Source organism: Crocuta crocuta, unplaced genomic scaffold (genome assembly GCF_008692635.1).
Source record: "Crocuta crocuta isolate KB4526 unplaced genomic scaffold, BGI_CrCroc_1.0 scaffold13, whole genome shotgun sequence".
NCBI lineage: Eukaryota > Metazoa > Chordata > Mammalia > Carnivora > Hyaenidae > Crocuta > Crocuta crocuta.
The window spans coordinates 3,986,778-4,009,682 of NW_027530007.1; the positions used below are offsets into that span (position 1 = coordinate 3,986,778).

At 45.4% G+C, this 22,905-nt stretch overlaps 1 protein-coding gene across 1 annotated transcript in view; it reads right to left on the reverse strand.

The window, feature by feature from the left end:
- Nucleotides 1-6: 6 nt before the first annotated feature.
- The window catches only part of CAMTA1 (calmodulin binding transcription activator 1), an 821,930-nt gene continuing 799,031 nt past the window's right edge, over nucleotides 7-22,905 (reverse strand). The window contains exons 21-28 of the mRNA XM_077763975.1: nucleotides 20,105-20,292; nucleotides 19,432-19,678; nucleotides 18,517-18,588; nucleotides 16,737-16,757; nucleotides 15,126-15,319; nucleotides 14,267-14,341; nucleotides 11,654-11,684; nucleotides 7-2,340 (exon numbers count right to left, since the gene is read on the reverse strand). Of these exons, the coding sequence (XP_077620101.1) occupies nucleotides 2,308-2,340; nucleotides 11,654-11,684; nucleotides 14,267-14,341; nucleotides 15,126-15,319; nucleotides 16,737-16,757; nucleotides 18,517-18,588; nucleotides 19,432-19,678; nucleotides 20,105-20,292 (861 nt within the window). The 3' untranslated portion in view covers nucleotides 7-2,307. The remainder of the gene's footprint in view (nucleotides 2,341-11,653; nucleotides 11,685-14,266; nucleotides 14,342-15,125; nucleotides 15,320-16,736; nucleotides 16,758-18,516; nucleotides 18,589-19,431; nucleotides 19,679-20,104; nucleotides 20,293-22,905) is intronic.

Below are 22,905 nucleotides of genomic sequence, written 5' to 3' on the forward strand. Positions count from 1 at the left end.
CAACAGCTGCAACATCACCCACACGTTTAGAAACAAAACGGAACCAGGTCAGTTTACAAATGTACAGGTGGGTTACTAGTTGTGGGGCTGATACTGTTCTCCTAGCTGATCACAAGCGGTAAGACATATACTGTACAGTAATCCGAGGTTGGCAGTGAAAGGAAGTAATTTAAAAACAAGTACAATTATAGAAAAGGCACCAAGAGCACTGACCCCAGTTTTTACCACAATCTTTTTGTATCCACCTTCCTTCTAAAGACGCCAGTTTAAAAGCTTTATTTGTGAATATTTTTAGGCTTCACAACAAGCCTTGAGTTTTAACTTACAGTTGGCAGCCAGAACCAAGAGGAAGAAGAAAACAACACCACAGCTATTTAATCTCAGTTTTACACCGACTGATCCTCAAACGTCACCTGGGAGTTTTAAACTGGCATCCGCAAATGCGAACTTTAGTCTCTCAATTTAACGTTAGTAGTTTAATTTTTAAAAGCATCAGATTTCTTTGGCTCCTCATTATATGGAAAGAGTAATAGACCATGACAACCTTACAAGACCAGTTTGCCTCTTTTAAAATTTTTAGTTATTTTTGTGTGTGCAATTTTTGTTACATTTTCTGATTTCCAGCAGGAGATATGAAAACGTGAGACATTTTTCGACCTTTCGTACTATTTCTTTTGTCAGGTTTTGATCGTTCGAAGTGTTCTTTGTTGGAGTGAGTGGATGGTGTTAAGCTCTACACGGATTCATCTTATGATTATCTGTTTAGCAAAAGTAACTTAATTTTCTTAAGCAATATTAGCATTCACATTACTTGGCACCATTGGCAAAAAAATTTTAAATTAAATAAAATAAACTCCTGGTAGCCAAAATTAAATGTAAACATATCCTTTTTTTTTTTTAAGTAATGTTACTCTGCCTTTTATCCTAAGTCTAAATACAGTAGCTCTTTTTTTTTTCCAGTTTAGTCATGCTTTAGCAAAATGTTCTTCTAAAGAACATTTAAAATAAAGTACTCTTATAGTGAAATAAAGTTTTTTTTTGTTTCATTTTACAGACCATAGCCACTAATGCTTTGCTTTTGTTCATTTCTTTTTTCTTGATTTCATGCACATATCTCTTTGTTTTAATATATACAATATATACAAACAATACATCCACATTTTTCTCGCTCATTCAGACAAAACTATACAAATAATTTTATCTCGCCATGTTATCGACCTTTGTGAATAAAATATTTAGCAATTAATATAATCCCTTTCAAATATTTCTCACTTTCCGTTTCTACCTTCTATATATACACAGAAACTGCTCAGTTTGGATGAGATTATTAGCCAAAAATATGGAATTTACTGGCCAGAACGCAGCACCACACTGATCTTTTAGGTGGCAAATGTCCAGGCAAGGTTTATGATTCCTTAGAATGACTACAGTTTCCAAGGTTACTAAGAAAAGCTACATGCTGTACCAATTCTCTAAGTAAATCTCATTGCACATGAAAGTAAGGCCCACAAATGAAAGTGCTGAGCATGACAGAAGGGACGAGATGGTCACTATACTCGCAGGTTCCTGGGAGGTGGTGGGGACAAGAAAATAAAGTTAAACTCTGTGAGCTGTTTCTCATTAATTCCCATGCATTCCCCGTTTACCACACACCCAACCCTCTGCAAATTTCCACAAGACATTAAAAACCTGCAGATTTTAAAAGTTGCATTAAGTGTGCTGTAGAGATTAAAACAAACACGAATTAAAAGAAAAGAAGACCAGTGAAGGAAATGAGAACACACGGACCCAATGAAGATTGGTATGGTCTAAGCCCTCCACTGAGAGTCAATCCCAAAGATTCAGCTTCTTGGAAGTAACAGACAGGTGCAGGAGCAGCGTTCTCCTGTGTTGCGAGCGCATCCCCACCTTTGCTTATCTATATTTTTGGTATAAATATTTGTACAGTTCCACACGATGTTTGAATACAGCCCTAGATGAGAAGGAAGCCGGCTTCTTCCCGAGGAGAGGAAGCCTCTTTCGATTCCTCGTGGTGTTTTGTTTTTCCCATGATCCAACAGAAGATTGAGTTCCAAGATGTCTTGCTGATCAAATTAAAAGTTGTCCATGAAAGTGCAAATGCAATGACCAACACATTCCTGTTAAAATCCTGCAGCTGATCTCCCCAAAACTGCAGAGGGATTGTGTGCGTGTGTGTGCGTGTGTGCGTGCGTGTGTGTCGAAGTTGTTGCATGTCTCTGCTAAAAACAGAAATGAAAACAGTCTGAAAAGCAATGTCACATTGCTAAGGGTCGCTGCTGTATGTCTTCAAGTTCCTTGGCCTTTCTCAACTCTTTCACTCTGGAAGAGAAACAGAACAGAACACCAGGTGATAGCTACTTAGTGACACTGTGGCCAAACGGAGGGAAGGGCATTTCCTCTCCCTCTGAAGCCAAAAAACAAAACAAAAAACAAACAAAAAAAAAAACCCCAAAACAAAAAAACCAAGACAAAAACCCTTTGGAAGACTGATGGCAAAAGAAAGTCCTGCTAAATTGCTGGGGGAGATACTCAAGGAGGAAGACACGGCCCTTCCTGAAACTGCTCTGCATCCAGTGCTCTCAGCACAAAGCAAAACCCAAGTCGGCTGCATTGTCACGTGGGACAGAAACATGCTCGCTCTTACAAAAGGTTAACTCTTCGCGTAGCTTTCTTCGTGGCCTGTTGGGACCAACCACCGAGGCCCCGCAGTTCCACAGGAGGCACGTTAGGGAAACTGCACACGCCTCTCCTTAGCTTCTGATAACACGCTGGGATTGGACTGCTTTGCTCACAGACTTAAGGCTCTTGGGTATCTTGAAGCTGACCTTGCACCTGCACAGCCCTGCTACTGGGCTCACGTACTGTGGAGTCTTTCTGATGTTCGTTAACTCCTTACCTTCCTCCCATCCACACTGAAACTTTAAAAGATGCTCAGGTCACTCCCCCCACTGCTCCCAGGGGGACAGCAACAGGGTGCATACGGGTAAGGTACTTTGTTCTCTTGATCAAACATGTTGCAGTAAACAAATTTCAATGAAATGATTACCAACGGAGTCGTGGAAAGCTCGCGTCAGCGGATTATTTGTTAATCACCACCTCCAGTCTGTAGTTTTCAATATAAAAACTTGCCATGGGTTTTGACTACGGCCACCTGATGTGCAGGGTGTGCCGGGGAAGAGGCTGTAGCTGGAAGATTCTCTCTCTTATTGAAAAAGAATTAAGATCTTGCCTTAATAGCGAAAAGATCAAATGCAAGTGTGACTTCAGAGTCTAACTCCTAAAGTCGGCGTGTGCTGTACACGGCATTCAGTTGTTATTATATAGTACGTCGAGCTACAAATGGAGTACGTATATACTACATACACAGGATGTAGCTCTACATACCATATAATAACCTGTGTTTCCCAAAAATGGGGCTGGGAGAATGAGTTTAGCCAAACAGAAGCGTCAGTTTCTCAGGAAACGTGTGCCCTGTATCTCAACAGCACCAGAAAAAGTCTGATTTGTTTTTCTCATATGGGCCTCTCCAGAGGTAATTCCCAGACACAGTTTTCTGATTCTCTAAGAATAAAGCTTCTCCTATTATCTTCAGGGATACCGGTGTGTTTCAATTCTATTTTAAAACAAATGCCAGGTCACTTTCTAAATAGATTCTTGTTAACACTCAGGGGGGAAGAAAACATTTTGAAAGCCAGTAGCGCCTTACTGCTACATCACACAGGCTAGGATTCAGTGGCCTGCACACACGCTATTATGGCAATTTAAGAAAACGATATATTTACCACCTCCAAGCAGAACCATTTCTGAATATTCTGCAAAGTTGGCGCAATCTCTGCAAAGAGAAGTTGCTCTCTTTCAGAAAAAAGGCCTCATCGTTATCATCATCACCAATACTAAAAAGAATTACCATGTTTGAAAACTTATTTGTCTGCTAGATTTACTAAATGCATGAGGTCCAGCTTGATCAAACGGGGTCTCTTCAGGACGGTGACATCTTTCTTTCGTAACAGGCACGTTTAGAACGCACTGCTGTGTGCCTAACTGGATCCAGGTATTAGCTTAACATTTTATAATTAAATATACCACGGCCTATTAAATTTTAGGGTAATGTGGATCATATCACAGTACAGAATTGTGCATCGCTATAGGTCCCTAGTTTTGGACATGCATACTTGATAAATAAATGGCTTTTTAAAAATTGAAACATGCCATATTGTGTGTTCAATTTTTAAACATGCAGTATCTATACTAACAGCCCTTTGGCTGGAAGAATGCCAGGCATGCACTGATGCCCCCTCTGCTCTGGGCATGCAAAGTATCTGTACTTGTGCAGACCTAGTGGCTGAGTCACCGCAGAGTGTGCATGCTATTTCACATACGACATCTTCTTTCTGCACTAGTACAGAACTCATTCACAAATACGCAACAGTGACTCCATCACTGATGAGGTTTCTAGAATTTGAAGAATTCCGAACTCAAAATTTCACAGCATAAACACAGATATCCATCCACAGTTTTTCCAGAGTCAAGAGGAATGCTTTAAGAATATTGAGTTCATCACTGACAGAAAAAGGAGAGTGAACTATAAACCAGAAACATTTTATACAGTCTTATACCAAAGAAGCTGTAATCAGCTGGTCATGGGGAGTATACCTTAAATGTTTTTCTTGTTATAATGGTCACATTTGTTTTTGTAAGGGTGTTTTTTTGCAGTCTCTCTTGAAATTAATTAAAGAGGCTACTAAATTTTCATAAGGTTTTAAAGTCACCACGTAAATGGTCTGCTACGAACTAGCGGTAGCCTCGCGCAGCTCTAAGTGAAGGAGACGCGTGTCCATACACACAGAGGGGACGAATGATCCTCTATACTGGAGAAAGGAGACACCTCAATCTCAGATACATTTTCTAGACTTACATCACTCCTGAGCTACAGCGGAGAGCTTAGTTCTTCGTTTCATGATGAAGTTTTTACAGAACGTTAGCATTACAAATGGTACCAGAATGGCTTCAACCGCATAGGCTTTTTTTCTTTTCTTTTTTTTTTTTTTTTTACAGAAAGTTGCACAAGGAGGATTTAGGGAAAGAGGAAGAGGAGCCTTCTGTTTCAACAGCTGTATGGGCTACTTAGTATTTGTTACCTTGGTTGGGCCTCTAGACACATCACCATCATCTCCAATTTGTAAATGCAGAACCTGAGATTAACACCAATGAAGCAGCGCATCCCAAACAATACAGTTAACTGAGTGGCAGATGGGGATTAGGGCCCAGGCCTGTCTGCCTTCACCTCCCCACCCCGCTGTCTCCAACACACCTCAGGATAACAAAACAATTAAAAAACAATTTAAAAAAACCAATTACTGGGGGCGCCTGGGTGGCTCAGTCGGTTAAGCGTCTGACTCTGTTTTGGCTCAGGTCATGATCTCATGGTTGGGTTCGTGGGATTGAGCTTCTCGTTGTGTTCCATGCTAATGGTGCAAAGCCTGCTTGGGATTCTCTCTCTCTCTTCTCCTCCTCCTCTTCCTCCCTTGCTTGGGCTCTCTCTCAAAATAAATAAATCAACTTAAAAAAAAAACAAATGATTACTGTGTTGGTTTTTCCAAAGACATTTGGAGAAATCTCCATGGTGCGAGATAAGTATATTGTTGAAAACTGGTAACAGTTAACAACTGTGTTCCTAACAAGTGCATTTCCTCAGCTCTGAGATACTGTCTAAGACCTTACGTTGATTGTATTACAGTGTTCTGCAGACAAAAATTCTTCCGTATAAAATGTACCTATCAATTTTATGAAATAGATATGAGAAGGGGAAAAAGTGGGAATAAGAATCAAGGAAATGGAAGATCTTTAGCCTCCTCCAACTTCCAATTGGCAGACTGTGTGGATGTTAATTAACCTCTCGAAGTTCAGATGAAATTGAGAGACTTTCATGATCCACCCTATGGAAGCCATAAATCGAGTTCTAAGTCACTTGAGGGCAGATTATTAGGAAAGGCTAGCAATACCTAATTTTCTTAAGTCAAACATCAATTGGACAAAAAGTAATGTTTGAATGTTATATTGCCTCTAGAGAAATGCAAAATAATTCACTACATCACCGAAGGAGTTTAGAGCATTTGAGACTAGAACTTTTGTTAGCCAATTCTAAAAAAACAGATGTTTTGGATCAGAGTTTCAAATAGTTACAGAAGTTTGTTGTTGCTTTGTCTTAGGACATGAACAGCCAGAGGCACGTGGTAACTAAACACACACCTACAGCGAGAGGGGTCACATTGAAAGTTTAGTTATCACCTCTGGGTTTTTCTTGCTTATTCGTATTTCCAAAATGTGCTACAAGGAGTGTACTTCTTTCGTAATAATTATCCCTCCTCGTCATTCTTCAGTTAAAAAGAAAAAAAAGAGATCTGGTTTCCTATCCCTCTGGTACGACTGCTACGTCTCACAAATGCTGTATTCGCATGATGCAAAAAAGGCAACTGAAAAATTCAGTTGAAAATTCAAAGAAAAAAATCGATTCTATGGCCCCAAACCAACGTCAACTGATCGAACTGGTGTCACTAGCATTACCTGGGTTTTAAGACTACTTTTTCGGCACACGCACTTGGGAAATGTGGGCCAGATTCCTTTTGAAGTTGGAATTAGGTCGCCGCGTTTGCGGACCTTGGAACACAGAGAGATGTTCCACCAGCTTTCGTTGCGTCGTACGTGCCGTCCAATCTCGGCTGCTGGTTACTGAGGCTGAGTTCCCTCAGGGAAGGACGCCTGCTAGATCCACGCGGGGCCAAGCAAGGGCATCACTGAGGGATGTCCTGGCCACCTACAAACAAACCCCGTGAGGATGACACTGGCTTCTGCTTTCCGCCGCTCAGGAGATCGGCCGAGCAGTCCTCCTTGGGGCTGTGCAGACCATGAACCCGGGACAGAAACCGCAGCTTCTGGAGCTAACGAGGCTGTCGCGGCCGCTAAGGAGAGCTGCCAGCAGCGCGTCTCTGAGCCGCACGCGTCAGTCCAGTCGGTACCTCGGGAAAGGGCACGCTCCGGCACTGGCTAGGAGGGGAGGTGATCAGGACAGTGCGACTTGCGCCTGCAGCCATTCGACTATGAAAACGGAAGCCGAGCCCGGGATTTGCCCAAGCCTTCTAGGCTGAAAATAATCACCCCACTGGGATATTGCTGCGGTCTCAACAACAACAACAAAAAGCAAACAAACAAACAAACAAAAAAATTTAAAAAAAGGAAACAAGAAACGAGAAAACATAAAAACGAATGCTGCATTCTAATGTACTGAAGTGATGTGAAGCAACAGCACTGAAAGCCAGCAGAAGCCCACAGGGTTTGCTTCCATCAGACGTCCGATGAGAATTCACGAATAAATGAGGGAGGCCTGCTTCCGAAACTCTTAGCAAACAATGGCTCCATGGGTGAAAGCGTAAGGCAAAGCCGCTTCATTACATCTACTCGATAACGCTCAGCCAGAGAAATGTTTCATGAGTCAGTGGATTTCAGCAGATATATTCTTGCAATGCTGGACGTCAGAAATATAGAGGGCAGCCAGGTGCGGCTTTCTGAGTAGTTACCTGTGGCTCTGAGAGCTGCAATAGCTCGTGGGGGATTTAGGAAAAGTGAGATCTTGCCATTTTCCAGAAATCTCATTTGGATTGCAAAACAAAAAAGACAGAGAGGCCCAATAAGAATGACACAGAGCATGTTGTCTGCAATTTAACACACACCATTGTGTGCCAGAAATATTCATTTCCTAAAAGAGGCAAGTAAGACAAAATCACTTGGGATATTTCAATTGCAGCCATGACAACACATCCCACACATTCATTTCCTATTCCTCACCGAGTGCATCAGGCCACTTGGGAAAACCACACCTCGGGTCAAATCCAACTAAGGAAGCCTGGTGGCCCCGTTGTTGACCTAGAGCACCGTCTACTCTTCTCAATTAGGCAACGCACTTTTGGGCATCGTTAGAGAGCTGTCCCTGGGATTAAAGTATATACAAACGAAGCAAGAGGCGTGAGCGGAACCCGCAGAACTTGATAATGACCCCCTGAAGGTAGCTCACGGGACTGCTCTCCAGAGTCAGCGCCGAAATCGCTACTTACCAAGAAAACTGGCGGCATCTGGTAGAGTTCAGTGTTTAGAAGCCCAGGGGTCAGACAGAGGGAAAATCTGTTGCTTAAACCTTTGTGACCGGAGAGCGTTACCTCTCTTTCCTCCAGTTACGGCTCTTTCATGCCAGGAAGACAGCTGCACCCACCTTTACTGAACACGGGGACGGGGCCAACCACTTACAAAACTAGGGGGTTTGGAAACCGGAATTCCCACGGTTTCTGATAACACCTGTAGTGACTGGCACAGGTCATGAAGCCCCGTCACAGAAATACCATCTCGGGGGGAGAAAAAGCCATCTGTCCAGGAATCACCTGTCAGAGAGCAATCTCTCCAATTCATGAGAACGCTTCCTAACACCCGCAACCCCCCCCCCCCAATATCTTAAAGAAGATACATAGAGAAGTGGCAAGCCATTTTCTAACTGGAAAAGGAGGCACCGTCCCCTCTAGCACAACACCCCGAGCATGAGTCTGTCACGTGATTCGGTTATTTGGGGTCTCTTTACAGGCGGGGTAGCGCGGTGTCTGCTAGGACCCACTACAGAACGACTGAGTCGGAGCCACCCGAGTCACGTTTTCAGGACGTGCCCTTCGAAGAACTTCCTCAGCCCCAGCAATCCTCTCTGTTTGCAAAGTCGTGGAACCCCTGAATTAACTCAGAGAAAGGAATTAAGACTGCCGACTGAAACCTCTCTCTGTGCACCCCCAGAGTTGTCTCATAGAAGGGCAGTAGCCGTGTCCCAGACAAAACACACCCGGGGGGCGCTCGAGAATTTGGAAAATCCACTTGAGAGCCTGGACAAAGGATGGGCTGAGCCTGGAGGTAATGCTGCATGAAGAGAAGTCAACTCGGCCAAGAGCACTGGGTGGGGGAGGGTGCTTTTTCCTAGCGAACCCCAAGTAAAGACTGAAAACGAGAAGGCCCGGTGCTGTTTTCTGATGGCTCTGGCGCCACACCTGGCATACCGTGCCTGCATTCTGACGCCTCACCTCGTCTACCTTTCCAGACACCCTTCCAGACACCCTTCCGCTTCACCCACCTAGGACGTGGAGCCGACCGGTGTTTGACAAACACTGCGTCACAAAATCGAATTCCTTAAGTTTTCAAATATCATCTTTTGATGAAGAAAGTTTAAATGTCTTCAGTAGGGTAGGCTTTGCGCATTAATCCAAAAAAAAAAAAGCATCTTAGGGTCCTTTCACACAAACTCCACCGATAAGAACTCTCCTCAGAGAATGCCCTGTCTCCTCACGAGTCATTTCAACGTGGGGGCTGTTGGAGGGACGTCTCTGGTCTCATGACCGAACCAAGAGGGGGCAAGATCTTACCAGCAGCTAGACAAAGCCACAGAGAGGCTAGCCCTCCATCCACATGGGGAGCGAGACAGGACCACGCTAGAAGGGGCCTGAGCTTCTCAGCTGCTCTTTCTCAAAGTCCTCAAGGCCTGGGAGGCACGGGGGTGTCACGAAATGCCAACTTTCCATGCCTGGAGAGGACTTTTAGGAGCCTGCGATGGATGCAGCAGGTGCTAAGGAAGTTATGGTGGGGGGGGCCCTCACATTGGAAGGCACCTTCAGAAAATGGTCTCTTAAAAAATGCTCACCGCTGTACCAGAAGCTAACAAGCTTCCAGAGTGCATAAGCAACCACTTTTGCTAGATGCTGGTGCCTTGCAGGGGTCGTGTTCATTGCATGTGACATGCAAGATACTACAGCTTTTTGTTAAACTGAACCTTAGGGCATGCATTTGCTCTTTTGCAGGGTTGTTTTTTTGTTTTGTTTTTTTTCTAGGTGGAAACAAATATTGTCTGTGTACACAGGGAGTGAAAGGGAATGGAAAGAGAAAGAAATGGAGATTTTTGCCCTTTTTTTAAAATTTCAAACACAGACATCTCTGAGCCAGTTCTACCACGTGGGATGACTGTAAACAACTGCTTAACTCTCAAGAAGACTAGCTAGTAAATTTACAGACCAGCATAACTGTTGTATTTTTTAAAATACATTTTCTTTCAGTGACTATCCATGGTTTTAATCACATGAGACTTTAAATCTTTTATAGGGGTTGGATCTTGTTTGAGGAAGAACCTATAAAAACTCAGTTCTCTTGTCATCGTAAGTCCACAATCTGCAGCCCATGGGCCACATCCAGCAAACGAATGAGTATCTGTGTAAATAAAGTTTTATTGGAACACAGCCATAACCACTGATTTACATATTACCCAGTGTTGCTCCCATGCTCCAGGGGCAGAGCTGAACAGGTGGGACAGAGACTGTGTGGCCCACAAAGCCTAAGATATTTACCATCTTACGAAAGCTTTTTAAGAAAAAGCTGATCTTTGACTTAAAATACAATGAATAAATACCAGCATCTTAGATGAAAAATACTAGCTTCAGAACCATTAGAAGTACTAGAATTTTTGAATTATCATCTCTTCTCGGAAATGTTACAAATGACTAAAGCACTACTGTCGGGGCTAAGAAGGGAGGTAGTTGAATGGAGCGGAGTTGACAGGTGTCTCCGCTGCTCCGCTGTTACCTGTTTAAGTGCATCTTCTCTGAGTCCATCGGACAAAAGTCGTCAAATCAATCTACATTCGAGTCTGCTCTGGGTGAATTATATGCCTTTTAAATCAATTTCCTGACAATAAATCCTTTCCTCGGCCTTCAGGCAAGTGGCAGTCACCTCTGACAGAGACGTCGGCCCCTTGTGTACAGCTACAAACCAGCATCACGATCTAAAACCTCAAGGACACCAATAGTGTCCATCGGCCACCTCTTCGTCATCATTTCGTTAAACTACAAATTCTGTTGGAACGTCCACTCTCAACTGCTATTATAGAATATGCAGATTTAACACACTTTGCGCCGCGTTGTCTTTATTCGGCATCGCCACTGAATTCTGGGAGTCGGGTTTGCTCGCTCTTTAATGATGAATGTCCTGCATTGGTTCAGAAGGGCAGCTTCATGGGCTGACTTACCTCATGGCACCAGGGAGAAGGAGATTTACGAAATGAAAACTATAGGAACAGGGTAATGGGGGAAAACGTAACTCTAAACAAGAAGTTGATCTGTTGTTTAAAAAAAAAAAAAACCGAAACAGCCAGTATCACCTGGTGAGCTTTCTTGCTTTAGGAATTTGGACACGGCGGTAGTTGAGAGAAGTGCATTGTGGCCAATGATCTGGGTCACAAGTAACCACCTGCTTGACGTTTCCTTCCAGCACAGCCCTGTTCGACCCCCACCGAGTTCTAAGCATGCCCTGCGGCGGTTTCAGAAGGGCCTCCCTTGCGCTTACTCATGCATTTGTACGTCTGCTGTCTGGGACTGTTTTTCACGTGGTATAACGGAGCAGTGTTAGTAAGTTAGGGTTAGTTTTCATTTTCTCTTATTTCATTCAAAATGGATGTGAAACTTACTGGCATACCTAGGCTGCAGCCCCATGCAAGCAAGCAAAAAGCAAAATATTGAAAATGGAAGATAAAGGTAAACACTGGCTAGCAGGCAGCTAAACTCACCCTTTTGTACAGCCTATGGTCCACCAGGGGGCTTTAGACAGTAAAACAACACCAAACAGCTATTAGCACGTGAGGGTCACAGCAGAAACCGTATACACAGCTTTATTTCAACAACAAAAAGAGAGTATAAAGTGGTTCCTTTTTTTTTTTTTCTTTTTTGGAAAGAAAGAAAAGGAGAGTGGTGAGGGGGTATGTGAAATGAGCAGGTAGAAAATTCACCCGTTTATCGCAGGGTCTGAAAATGTTGGGGTCGTATGACTTGGCAAACTCCTTAAGAAACAGGACACTTCTTACTGACTCCTGAAGCCATTACCTACCTACCTTTTCTGAGAGGGGTGTCAATGAGGTTTTCTATTTTAATACTTCTCAGGGACATGACACACGACAGTTTCTCTTAAAATAATACTCAATACCCCAGAGTGGAAACAGGGTTAGGCTCGTCCAAGGGAAAGTATGAGCTCGACCTTTCAGTTCTACCGATGTTCAGGATACAGGGATGGGAAGAGAATACTGACCTGATACAGTCGGTATGCAAAAGTTATTAAGACCTGCCTGCTCATTTTTTTTTCTTCCTAACATCTAAACCATTATGGGGCAAGTAAGGAAAGGAGCCACTGGGGGGTCTTTTTTCTATCCCAAAGAACGAATAGGAATTCCGAGTCCATAGTCTAATGTTCTCCTCACAACAAACCTTCTCGCCACCTTCATGAGCTTACTACTAGTTAAAATACGAACTTAAGAAAGGTAAAACCGTCGTGAAATTCTTCTCGACTAGCTTAGAAAGAGAGCGCTTTGAAAACAAGAATAAAAGCGTTCCTTTGTTCAGCTCACTCTGGGAAGCCAGCCTTTTAGGCACGTAAGTTTTGCTTAACTCTCTTCTTACCCTCTCCACTCACCCAGTGTAAATGCAGGGCGTGGCTCTGGACGAGAAAAACAGAGGGGGAGCATGGGGCTTTATGTGAGTTTGCTCACAATGACCAGGGTCGCATTACCTACATGTATTTTCAAAGCTTGAGGCGAAGACTAGAAGAAACAAGGAAAATGCAACTTGCAAACATTCTGGTTTGTTCAAGGTGGCCTAAAAAAGAGCCACGTAAAGCTGATTTCCTTGAAAATAGAGTCTGTTGGGAGAGCATTAACCCCACTCCCAGCAGGGCAGGGTAGACAAATTCCTGGGCTTTTCATTTTGCAGGTGGGAGAGAAAAAAGGAGGGAAGGAGTGTGAGCACAGGCGAGCACATCCAGAAAAGGGCCTAGGGAAGTCCCTGGTGAGTCACCAAACAACGACAATCTCATGCTGGCAAAGGTATGGCTCAGGGGGAGAGAAGAGGGACTGACCTCGGTAGGGATTCCAGAACTAATGTGATTATGTCGCAGGCGCCTCATATTTTGATATGCATTTCCTAACAAGACTTCCCATTTGAGTATCAATATGCATATCTCACTGGGCAGCTGGTCACGGGGAAGAAGACCCCAGGCGCTACAGGGTAGAGAGCAAATGGGCTGCGGATGCCTGGTAAGCGTGCATTAGCTTCTTTCAAATGGCATTCTGTCTAGAGAGTGCCAAATATAGCCTAAAGAATGTTCTCTTTAAAATTTTTATTACTGTTAATGTGTGGCTCTGTGCACATTTCCTCTTAACAGGCCAGAGAAGAATTCTTTTGTTAACAGAGGGAAAAGCGCAGATGGCCGGCTGACCCCTGTTAAGTCTCCAGGTCAAAAATATTTTCGAAGTTGGCAAGCAGACAGTGGTGGGAGTAAGAAAAACTGAAGTGAAAGGAAGCCTCTGAGGAATCGAACTGAACCTGGACCCTCGGGCTTTTGGTACAGAGACATAAGGAGAGGAGAGAAGACGTTCGAGAGCTACTTTCTAGCTGGAGATCACAGCTCCCGATGCACAGGGAAGCCACAAAACCACCTAGGGTCGTGGAAACACAGCTCAGAAGGCCACCGTCACAGACGTCAGCCCAGAACCCTAACCTCATCGAGAAAACAAAACAATCTCCCCAGCTCCCCCCAGTCCTACGGAAAGAGGCTGGTGTTCCCAAAGGAACCTCAGACCGGAAGGAACAAAGTGGAACCCCGCTGGCTGGCCTCTGCCCGTGTCTCCGGGAGCCCGTTTTCTCCTCACTGAAAACGCACGGCCCCACGCAGACGGCCTCCCTCTGCTGCACATCTCCAGCAGGGGGCGCCCGCCACGTAGCACAGAGTCTCCGTCAGAAACCCTGCGTGCTTCACCCCTTCCCTGAGAACAGGAACTGTGTTCTCCGTATGGACACACGCTGGCCCGGGAGGCGCTCGGAGTGAAAAGCAGGGTGGCATAAAGAGAAAAGGGGCATCAACGGCCAGTCCAACTAAGCTGTCCTCACACCCAAACTAGGAGAGAAAACCACCGGCAGGAACCTCTGCCTTCCCTCGCTTACAGCGTGCTCCGCAGGGCTCCCAGGGCGGCCACTCAGTCTGCAGTTAGAGCTCTGCTTCCCTACTGCAACTTGGGGCGCTGGCTGTGATGGATTTCGGGGAGTTCGCTTTACACAGGACTTCCTGAGCGGTTAGAAGGGTGAGTTTTTATTGCTCTTGATGAGTAAACCGTCTAGATGAGGCTTAATGTTACCTGTGGCGGCAGCGGCGTAGAAACCTCATTATTTTTCGAGCAGCTTGGTCCTGCTTTTTGGTTAGCAAACTGCTCCTGAAAAAGCCGGAACATCACTGTCACGGGTAGGGCACTGCCAAGCTTAATGTGCAAGAGTTGAAAACAGACGAGCAGTGACTGACGACTCTTAATTCGACAGTTCACGCAGCAAGCCCGACGGCACCGGCAGTACCACCTTGGGCCCGCGGAGCCTGGGCGTCGCCGGCAGAGAAGGGAGAGGCAGCGGGTGGCACTCTGGCCTGGCCATAAAGTTGGGGGGGGGGGGGAGTGCCGAGGCTGAAAATACGGTGACACTGAACTGTTCTTTCACAAGTCTTCATGAGCTCATTTTGCGGAAGAAGACCTTCCGGCGTCGGCCAGGCTGTCTTAGTTTAGAGGCTGATTAGCCCGAGTCCGATACACTCTTCGGGGCTGCTGTGTCCTGGACTTCTTCTATCGGCAGATTTTACGGTGCTCAAAGCCTTCATCACCCTCTCTAAAACGGACTACGGCTCACCTCTAGCTAGCCTTCCAAGGTCTCGCCTGCAGTGACCCCACACTTTAGATGGGGGCTGCCCCTCTCCTGAGTAGGAAACTTCGGTCCTGCCAAATTCTCACCCGAGCATCAAGATAACTGGGGGGAGTGGGGCAGGGTGGAGAGAGGAGGAGTTAAATAGATATAAAGGTCGATGGACAGCACCGGTATCACTACATGGCGTCGCGGCATCTAGAATGGCCCATAAAGGAAACCACTGCCACGCACGTGTAGCAGGGCCCTTCTTTGGGTGACGCCGAGGTTCTCTTCCCTAGACAGCCTCACCTCCACGAAATCTCAACCCACCTGAGCTTCTGTTGTACAATTACAGCTGTTCGGCGAGCCTGCCGTCTTTTGCCACACTTCTTATAACTCCGATAATACTTCTGGATCAGCACAGCGGCGCGCCGGCTCTGCTGAAATTTTTTTTGTTCGTAGTAACTTCGGAATTTACTCTGGATGAGGATGGCAGCCTGTGTCATCTTTTTATAAAGTGCGTACTGCAGGGAAACAAGAATAAGCAAAAGAGTAACAAACAGGAGCCCCACGAGTCTGTGTGTCCTTTGGGTTCTCCGGGGAAGGGAGAGCGAGAAAGCGCCTTGTCCCCTGGATTGTCCTATTCTCTGGCTTGGGTCCAATTATGAAAGAGGCAAACTAGGAACCTTTGCACCTACCTTTCCCAAATGCAAAATATTAGTTTCAGGGTTGCCTTCAATGTATTGCTTTCAATGTGCTTTTCCCCGAGTATCAAATATTTTGCCCTACTTGAAAACACATTTAATAGCAATGCGCTTAGACACTTAGGAATGACGAGAACACATTTGGAAAGTATAATTTAAATGCTTAAGATTAATATTTACTGCCCAATTTTGAAAGAACCTTTCTGTACGCCTCCCAACCAGCACCACACATACGCCTGCTCGGAGCGGCCAGCCTCCAACCCCTGACTAGATCATTCCACAGGACACATGTCTGAGTTGCAAGGTCCCAAATACAAGGCTTATCATGAAACGCTGACACCTTTAAGACATGTAACCTGCAAAAGATTAACACTCAGAAGACCAACACAAGGGTGATGCCATGGAACTTGGAAAAGTGTCACGGGACCAGGGACCTCCCCGGAAGCCGGCAGCGGTGGGCGCCCTCTGCCCAGCCAGCCGCAGAACTACACGAGAGAGGGAAGAAGGCACAGGAGAGGAGGTTCTCTTCCATTTCGGTCTCAAGGCGCTAGAAGCACAGAGCTCTCCGTACTTAAAAAAAATGCGACGTCTCAACGGCTAATGAGGATGAAGAGGAGGACTCTGGGGACAAGAAGTCACCAGGAAGCACCTTGCGTGCAAGAAGGCAACTTACCACCCTGGGGGAAAATACTCCTGAGGATGTCCCTGCCTGTATGAGCTGGACTGAGGGGAGGGAACGGACTGGCTTCTCAGAATGTTCGAGACACAGGACCCTTGTGTAAGAACCCTCTCGTGTCTCGTCTGACCTCCTTTTCATTTTCATTTGCCCCCAAATCTCCTAAGACAGGAGCACTGCGTGAGGCAGGGCCCCTGTGGCTTTCATCCCCTCGGCCTGTGCACACCACCCATGCGGAAATTACTGGACCCCAGGGAAGCACACTGGGCAGCAGGGTGGTGCGTTTTGTGCTTCACGGGGCTCACGGTAACTGGCCTGGATATATTCTCTAGAGAGGCGGACATGGCCAACAAAGTGTCCAACAACTGTTAATGCCGAAGCCCACTCCAACGGAATAACCACGTGGTCCCCAGAGATGCCCCGAGGTTCGGCGGCCTGGCAAGGGGAGTATGCCTATGTCAAGACCCTGCCGTCTTAATGGCCCTTTCTTGTCGCTGGTGATGGGTGTGGCGTTTGTGACTCTGGTGAAATGGTTTGTGAGAGGGACTTGGGTGTCATTACCTTCAAGGCTATCCATGTCAGCTTGGGGAGAAACAGAAAATACAAGATTAATGTTAGATTGCTGAATAGAATGAAATTAAAAACCAGAACCAATAAAACGCCCAACCGGAAAAAAAAAAAAAAAGAAAGAAAGAAGGAAAAAGGCAATCTGGCTATCTTAATGCCTTCTTTCTTCCAAAATATTTTGTCTTCTACTTGTCAGTATTTCAAAAAAATATTGCCTTCTGTCTTCCTGGTTGTAGACAACACTTCTTTGGGAGGGTTTTTTGTTTTTTTTTTAATTCATTTTTGAGAGACAGAGTGCAAGCAGGGGAGGGGCAAAGAGAGAGAGAGACACAGAATCTGAAACAGGCTCCAGGCTCCGAGCTGTCGGCACAGAGCCCGACGCGGGGCCTGAACCCACAAACCGTGAGATCATGACCTGAGCTGAAGTCAGACGCTCAACCGACTGAGCCACCCAAGTGCCCCTGGGAAGGCGTTTTAGAAAACAAAAATAAAACTCATATTTTGGAATAAACACCTGTTTTAATCCCAGACGTGAAACGTGGATTCTGTGTGGCGTCTGCTCACGTGAGGACGGCTCCCTGCACAGCTCTAGGTACTGTGGTGTCAGCGTTTACACAATAAACCTTCATTTTCTGGGATCATGAACTCAATCGGCTCTAAGATGAGGACCCCTCCCAGCACACCCCCTTTCACTTCTCTAGGCTTAATCCTAGAGAAACTCAAGAAAATGGCAACCCTTATCAGAAATCAGAGTGAACCCCAGACCATAGCAAAAGAACATAACAACACACTTCTACATCTCAGTGTTTATTAAGCCTTGGACAAACATTTAAAACCTCCATATGGCACAATCTCATAGAAGGTTCTAGAATCTACTGACAGGCTTGAACTTATGGACCAGTCAAAACTGAATTAGGCAAGTTTGTATGTTTTCTAACCACCTGGTTAGGAAGGTCTGATATTTATGGACTTTCTCTGAGCTTCAGCTTCTTTATTGTAAAACAGAAACAAAATTATTTATTTCTAATCATCGTAGAGAGCAGATGTGATGGGATGATGCGCCCACAAGATCTCGTACATCCTAGGGGCCCCGTACACACTGGTTAGTTTCCTTTCCCATGGGGCAGCAGTTAGGGAAGCTTACAGGGTGTTCTGGAAACAGCAACCGTGTGTGAAAGAACACTTAGATCGTCTTCCTGTACGTCTTAAGTGAGGAATGCAAAAGCCGTTTTTAATGTTCTACGCTTCTTCAGATTTCTATAAGTCTTGATGTGAAAACAGACGGGAGGAAGTGGAAAGGAAAAGTGGCTATAGAGTTTATAATTTATACAACTCAAGGTCAAAGATAACTGCCACTATTTACCTTCTCTGGCCACCACATCAAACTCCCTCGTGGAGTTAATGGCTACAGAGGCTGTAGGTAAAATTAACTGCAACACAGATCCTCCTTTCAGACACAGAGAGCTTCTTTGGCACCAGGCCAGCGTCTCAGGTAGGTGATCATACCGAAAGGTCAACCCTCTAAACAGAAATTACTTTGTGGAATAAGTTTAACTGCAGACAGTTGTTTGGGTTAGTTTTCTCCTTCCCCCTGTGGAATATGTTCCTTTGGGTTTGTTTGTTTTTTTTTTGGTCAATGCAATTCAAAGTTGGTCTTTGAACCGGGCACTGGACAGAGTCCTCTTGGGCCAAGCCACACGCTAACACCCTCAGGGGCCTGTCGTTTGGACGAGGACGAGGTGCGCTTCCCACTGGGCCCGAAGGGGTGGTTTACCTGTTTGTATTTTCTGTAACAGCGCTGGATGACGGCAGCAGCGACTTCCTGCTGTTCTCGCAAGGGTCGGCCCTTGAGGGTAAAGTGAAAAAAGACCATGATTTAGTGTAAGAAACACTGATTTTGTGTCAGAAATGTCAACTTTCTTAAGACTTAAATAGAATTATTACTCACATATAACTTTCTCTGAGACCCCAGGTTGACCGAAATACAGTGATAATTAGTTATAAGCAGAAATTAGGAAAAAATGAATTTACAGAATGGATCTCCAGTTCCTGCTACTAAACAGAACTGTCAGAGCTGGATGTCAGGAGGTCTAAAAGTATTCATCTGCCAAGTAGTTAACGAATCGGGGATTGTACTATTGGTCTCTAAGCACTTTACCAGATCTCCACCGTTGTTCCTAACTTAACCCCAGCTACTCTACTGTGGGATCAGTGATGGTTGGCTTTTAACACCTTTTCAGGGCGGTCAAGGACTCCTTTGAGAATATGGAAGGGCGCGGACCCTCTCCCATCAAAAATGCACATGCGCAAGCTTTACCATAAAATTTCAGGAGTTCATGGGCCGCCTACAGTCAGTCCCAGACCTCCATCCGGTTGAAGTCCCTGCTTTACGTCATAAATTCCTTGTGGCAAAGTGTCAACTTGCTGGATATTAACTAAATCATAAATATCTGTTATCACTACCAAGAATCAATGGAGATACTGATCTCACACTACTGTCAGTTTTATTTCACTGAAGCTTCTGAAGATTATTAATAATCTCATGTGACATCATAACTCCAAACAACAATTCTATAGACTCAGAGGGAAAAGAAAATGGCATCAGGTTTTAGTTTGGATGATTCTGACTTTTGTCCATTCTCCCCGATCTTACGAAACGTCACGACATCAGAGCTCTCTTCTACTCTACCTTGTATTTCCGGAAAGCGGTCTGGACAAGCCTGGCAGCTTCATAGAGTTCTCTCTGCTCATGATCAGAAAGAGTCAGCTGAGCAAACTCATTCTCTACCTTCTCACTGGTAGACGCGCTCAGGAATTCAGACCAATCTGCTGCTGAGGGAAGGCTGGGTTTCTCGAAAGCTATTTCACTGACTGGGGAGCCGACAGGGCTCAAGCTGGTATTAGAAGAAGGGGTTAGAGGCTCGTTATATGCACTTCTGAAACAAGAGGAGACACAAGGGAGAGAGACCGGTGACTGATCCGCACGACCCATTACATACCGAGTAAAGAGACAAGAGCCACTGCGCGCCACCAAGAATCTGCCCTCCTTCAGTCCAGTGAGTTGCTAGACATGCTCTGTACTTTTCACTGTCCTCCAGTGAGTGAGTTCCTACTGAGTACCTACCATGAGTTTAGCACAATGCTAAACGCTAAACTCACTGAAGACGCTTTCCTGCCCTTGATGAAACTTCAGATNCAAGGGGAGAGACATCACAGAAGAGGTGAGGAAGAGGGACCTGACAGTTTCCTTCCTTCCGTCAGGTCTCCTGTTACACAGCATTCATCAGATCAAATGAGACTCCTGTGCCTTTCACTGAGCCTGGGAATTCACACTGGTCAGTGGCCCACGGACTCCCACGGACCTGATCTGGGCGGCACTTGGCAGACGATCGACATCGGCTAGGTAACTGGCCAGCCAGCTCATGGTACTGCTAATGGTGGCAGTCTCTGTTCTTTCCAAAGCCGAGGGCTCCGTGGGCACAAAGGTCTCCTGCTTGATTCGATCGGGCGTGGCTTCGATGATGTGCTCTGCCAAGGTCATCATGTTCACCTACAATCCGGAAATCACAGAAACACTCACGTGAAAAGGGACCCTCAGATGTTATCCAGCCCCTCCCCGCCCCCACCCACCCTAGGGAAGAGAAAAGGAGGGAACGAGGGCGGCCTTCCACCTCTATCTGCTGTACCCCAGTGTCGCTGTAAGGTTTCACACAACTCACCCGAATGTGAGGACACCTGATTTTCTCCAAATCATAGTTTGGCCCCAAATCTTTGGTCAGATCTTAGAGGAAGTCTGCCTCGTGCCTACTCTCTGAGCAGCTAGGGTCAACCACTTAATGGAACTGTGACTGGGTGGTTCCACAGCAGGCCGACAGGTTATCATGGTGAGTCTAGGCGTAACCTAAGGGATGCCCACCTCTCTCAGCAAGGCCTTGCCTAGAGACCCCCCAGTCCTCTAGAGGGCAGCAATGAGCTAACCCAGGGGACGGCTTGTAGTTGACCAAAGCCAGTTAGATAATCCTCTTCTTGATTCCCCACCTTCCTGGGCACCAATGGGGAGGACGTGGGACCCACTTCTGGACAATGAGACTCTCCGGACATCTGCTGCGGGGTTTGGGGCAGAGCTTCTGCTCTCCTGATCAACAGAATCGATGCCCTGGGCTCACCCCCTCTTCTTGCCTTGACTACAGACAAGCCCCAGCACCCACACTTGAACTGTGAAGCAACGCGCCACAAGGAATGTCGCCAAAAAGGACAGAGAGCTCAGGGAAAATCTGGGTCCCTGATGGCGTCACTAAGCAAATGAGCCTGTGCACTGCCTGTCACGTGAGAAAAATAAGTCATTGGGCTCCCGATCCTCACACCCCAAATACATTCCTAACAGATGCGCTCAGGACTCCTCACAGCTGGTCTGCACTGCCACGTATCTGATCAGACTCGAAGATACGGCCTTGTTTTTAAAGACTTCCTTGCACATCTCTTGAAAATGGAAATTGACAGACAGCAGTCGAAGGTTTTAAGCGAATGCTAGGTGTTCTCTGGGACCCTTACAAAGGTGACAAAACGCTTATCTGACAACGTGAATGAGCCTCAAAATCAGTATGAGAAGTGCAAGATGCCAGACACAGAAGCCTGAATGTTTTACGATGCCATTTATATGAAATTTCCAGAAAAAGCAAAACTTCAGGAATGGAAATCAGATCGGTGGTGGCTGGGGCCAGGAGGAGGGCAGAGACGACGGCCAGAGGGCATGGAAACTTTCTGCAGGTGACAGAGGTACTCTACGTGGGGCCAGATTGGCCACACAGGGCACTAAGAGGGGGCAGGTTTTAGGGGACGTGAGTTAAAAACACTTGAGTATTGGGGCGCCCGAGTGGCTTAGTCAGTTAAGCATCCGATTTCGCTCAGGTCATGATCTCGCAGTTCGTGGGTTCGAGCCCCGCGTCGGGCTCTGTGCTGACTGCCAGCTCAGAGCCTNTAAATAAATAAATAAATAAAACACTTGAGTATTTCCTAAAGTTTCAATACACAAGCATCATTCTTGTGACAGGAATAAAAATGACTGTCACTGCCTTTCTTTTCCTTCCATGTTGGCCTCTTGATTTGCGACTCGAGCAGCAGGAAGTCCTACCTTGATTCCTTTTCCATGAAAGGATTCAAGTATTTTATTACAAGCAAAGTGGACTTTCTGGAGACAAGGTTATAACTTTACAGTCACCCTCCCCCACCCCACACAATCCCTCCTTTTATAAACACGCATCAGTGTGAGAACATCTTAGCATCACCACCAGTGCCACACTCTGGGATGCCACACGGCATTTTTTATCATGAGGGCTGCAAAAATCAAGGACATTTAAGTAGTTTTAAACAAACTAATAACGTTCTAAGCAGCGGGACCTAAAAAGTCATGTCATCCATTTCTACATTTCTTGTACTGCGGTCAGACAAGTTAGCCTTTAAATGTGCAGCTTTGGGTTCATGCTTAGATTCTTGTTGTGGTCTAGCATAGGAGCCATTTTTACAATATGTCTGGGACATCTAAAAAAAATTATATATATACATTTGCTATGTATATTAATTACATCCACAACAAGCATACCCTGCATTAATCTATCGTATGCATTAAATACCCATGTGAAAGCCAGCTTTCTAATTGCACTGTTCTGGGTTTTTACATTTCTGTATCTACTTAACCTGACAAATTCTGAGGGAAAGGTCAGTGGCACCTTATGTGTATGCTTCCACATTCCTTTGTATTTATTGGTTTTTGCTTCCATATCCATAAGCTGTGAGGTTAGTTACAGAACAGTCCACAACCCCAAGGGTTCTAGCTTCTCTGACAAAAGGTACACACATACTATTGGCCTTGAATTGCACTTGGTGTCTTTTTTCCTTCTATATTCATTTGTCTTTATATCTTTGCCAGTGGCTGCGTGGCTTTGTTTTCATGATCTTCTTGTGTTATTTCGTTGTAATTCTGTCTTTCACAAACAGCATATAGTATAGTTTGCCTTTTTTTTTTTTCACCCAAACTGAAAATCTTTTACTAGAATTGTCAGCTGGCAAAGTGAGGAATGAATCGTGCTTGAAAATACTCCTGCAATGTTTCATTTTCTGCTTATTTCTGTTGTTGCTGTTTTTCCTGAACGTTTTCCTAAATGGG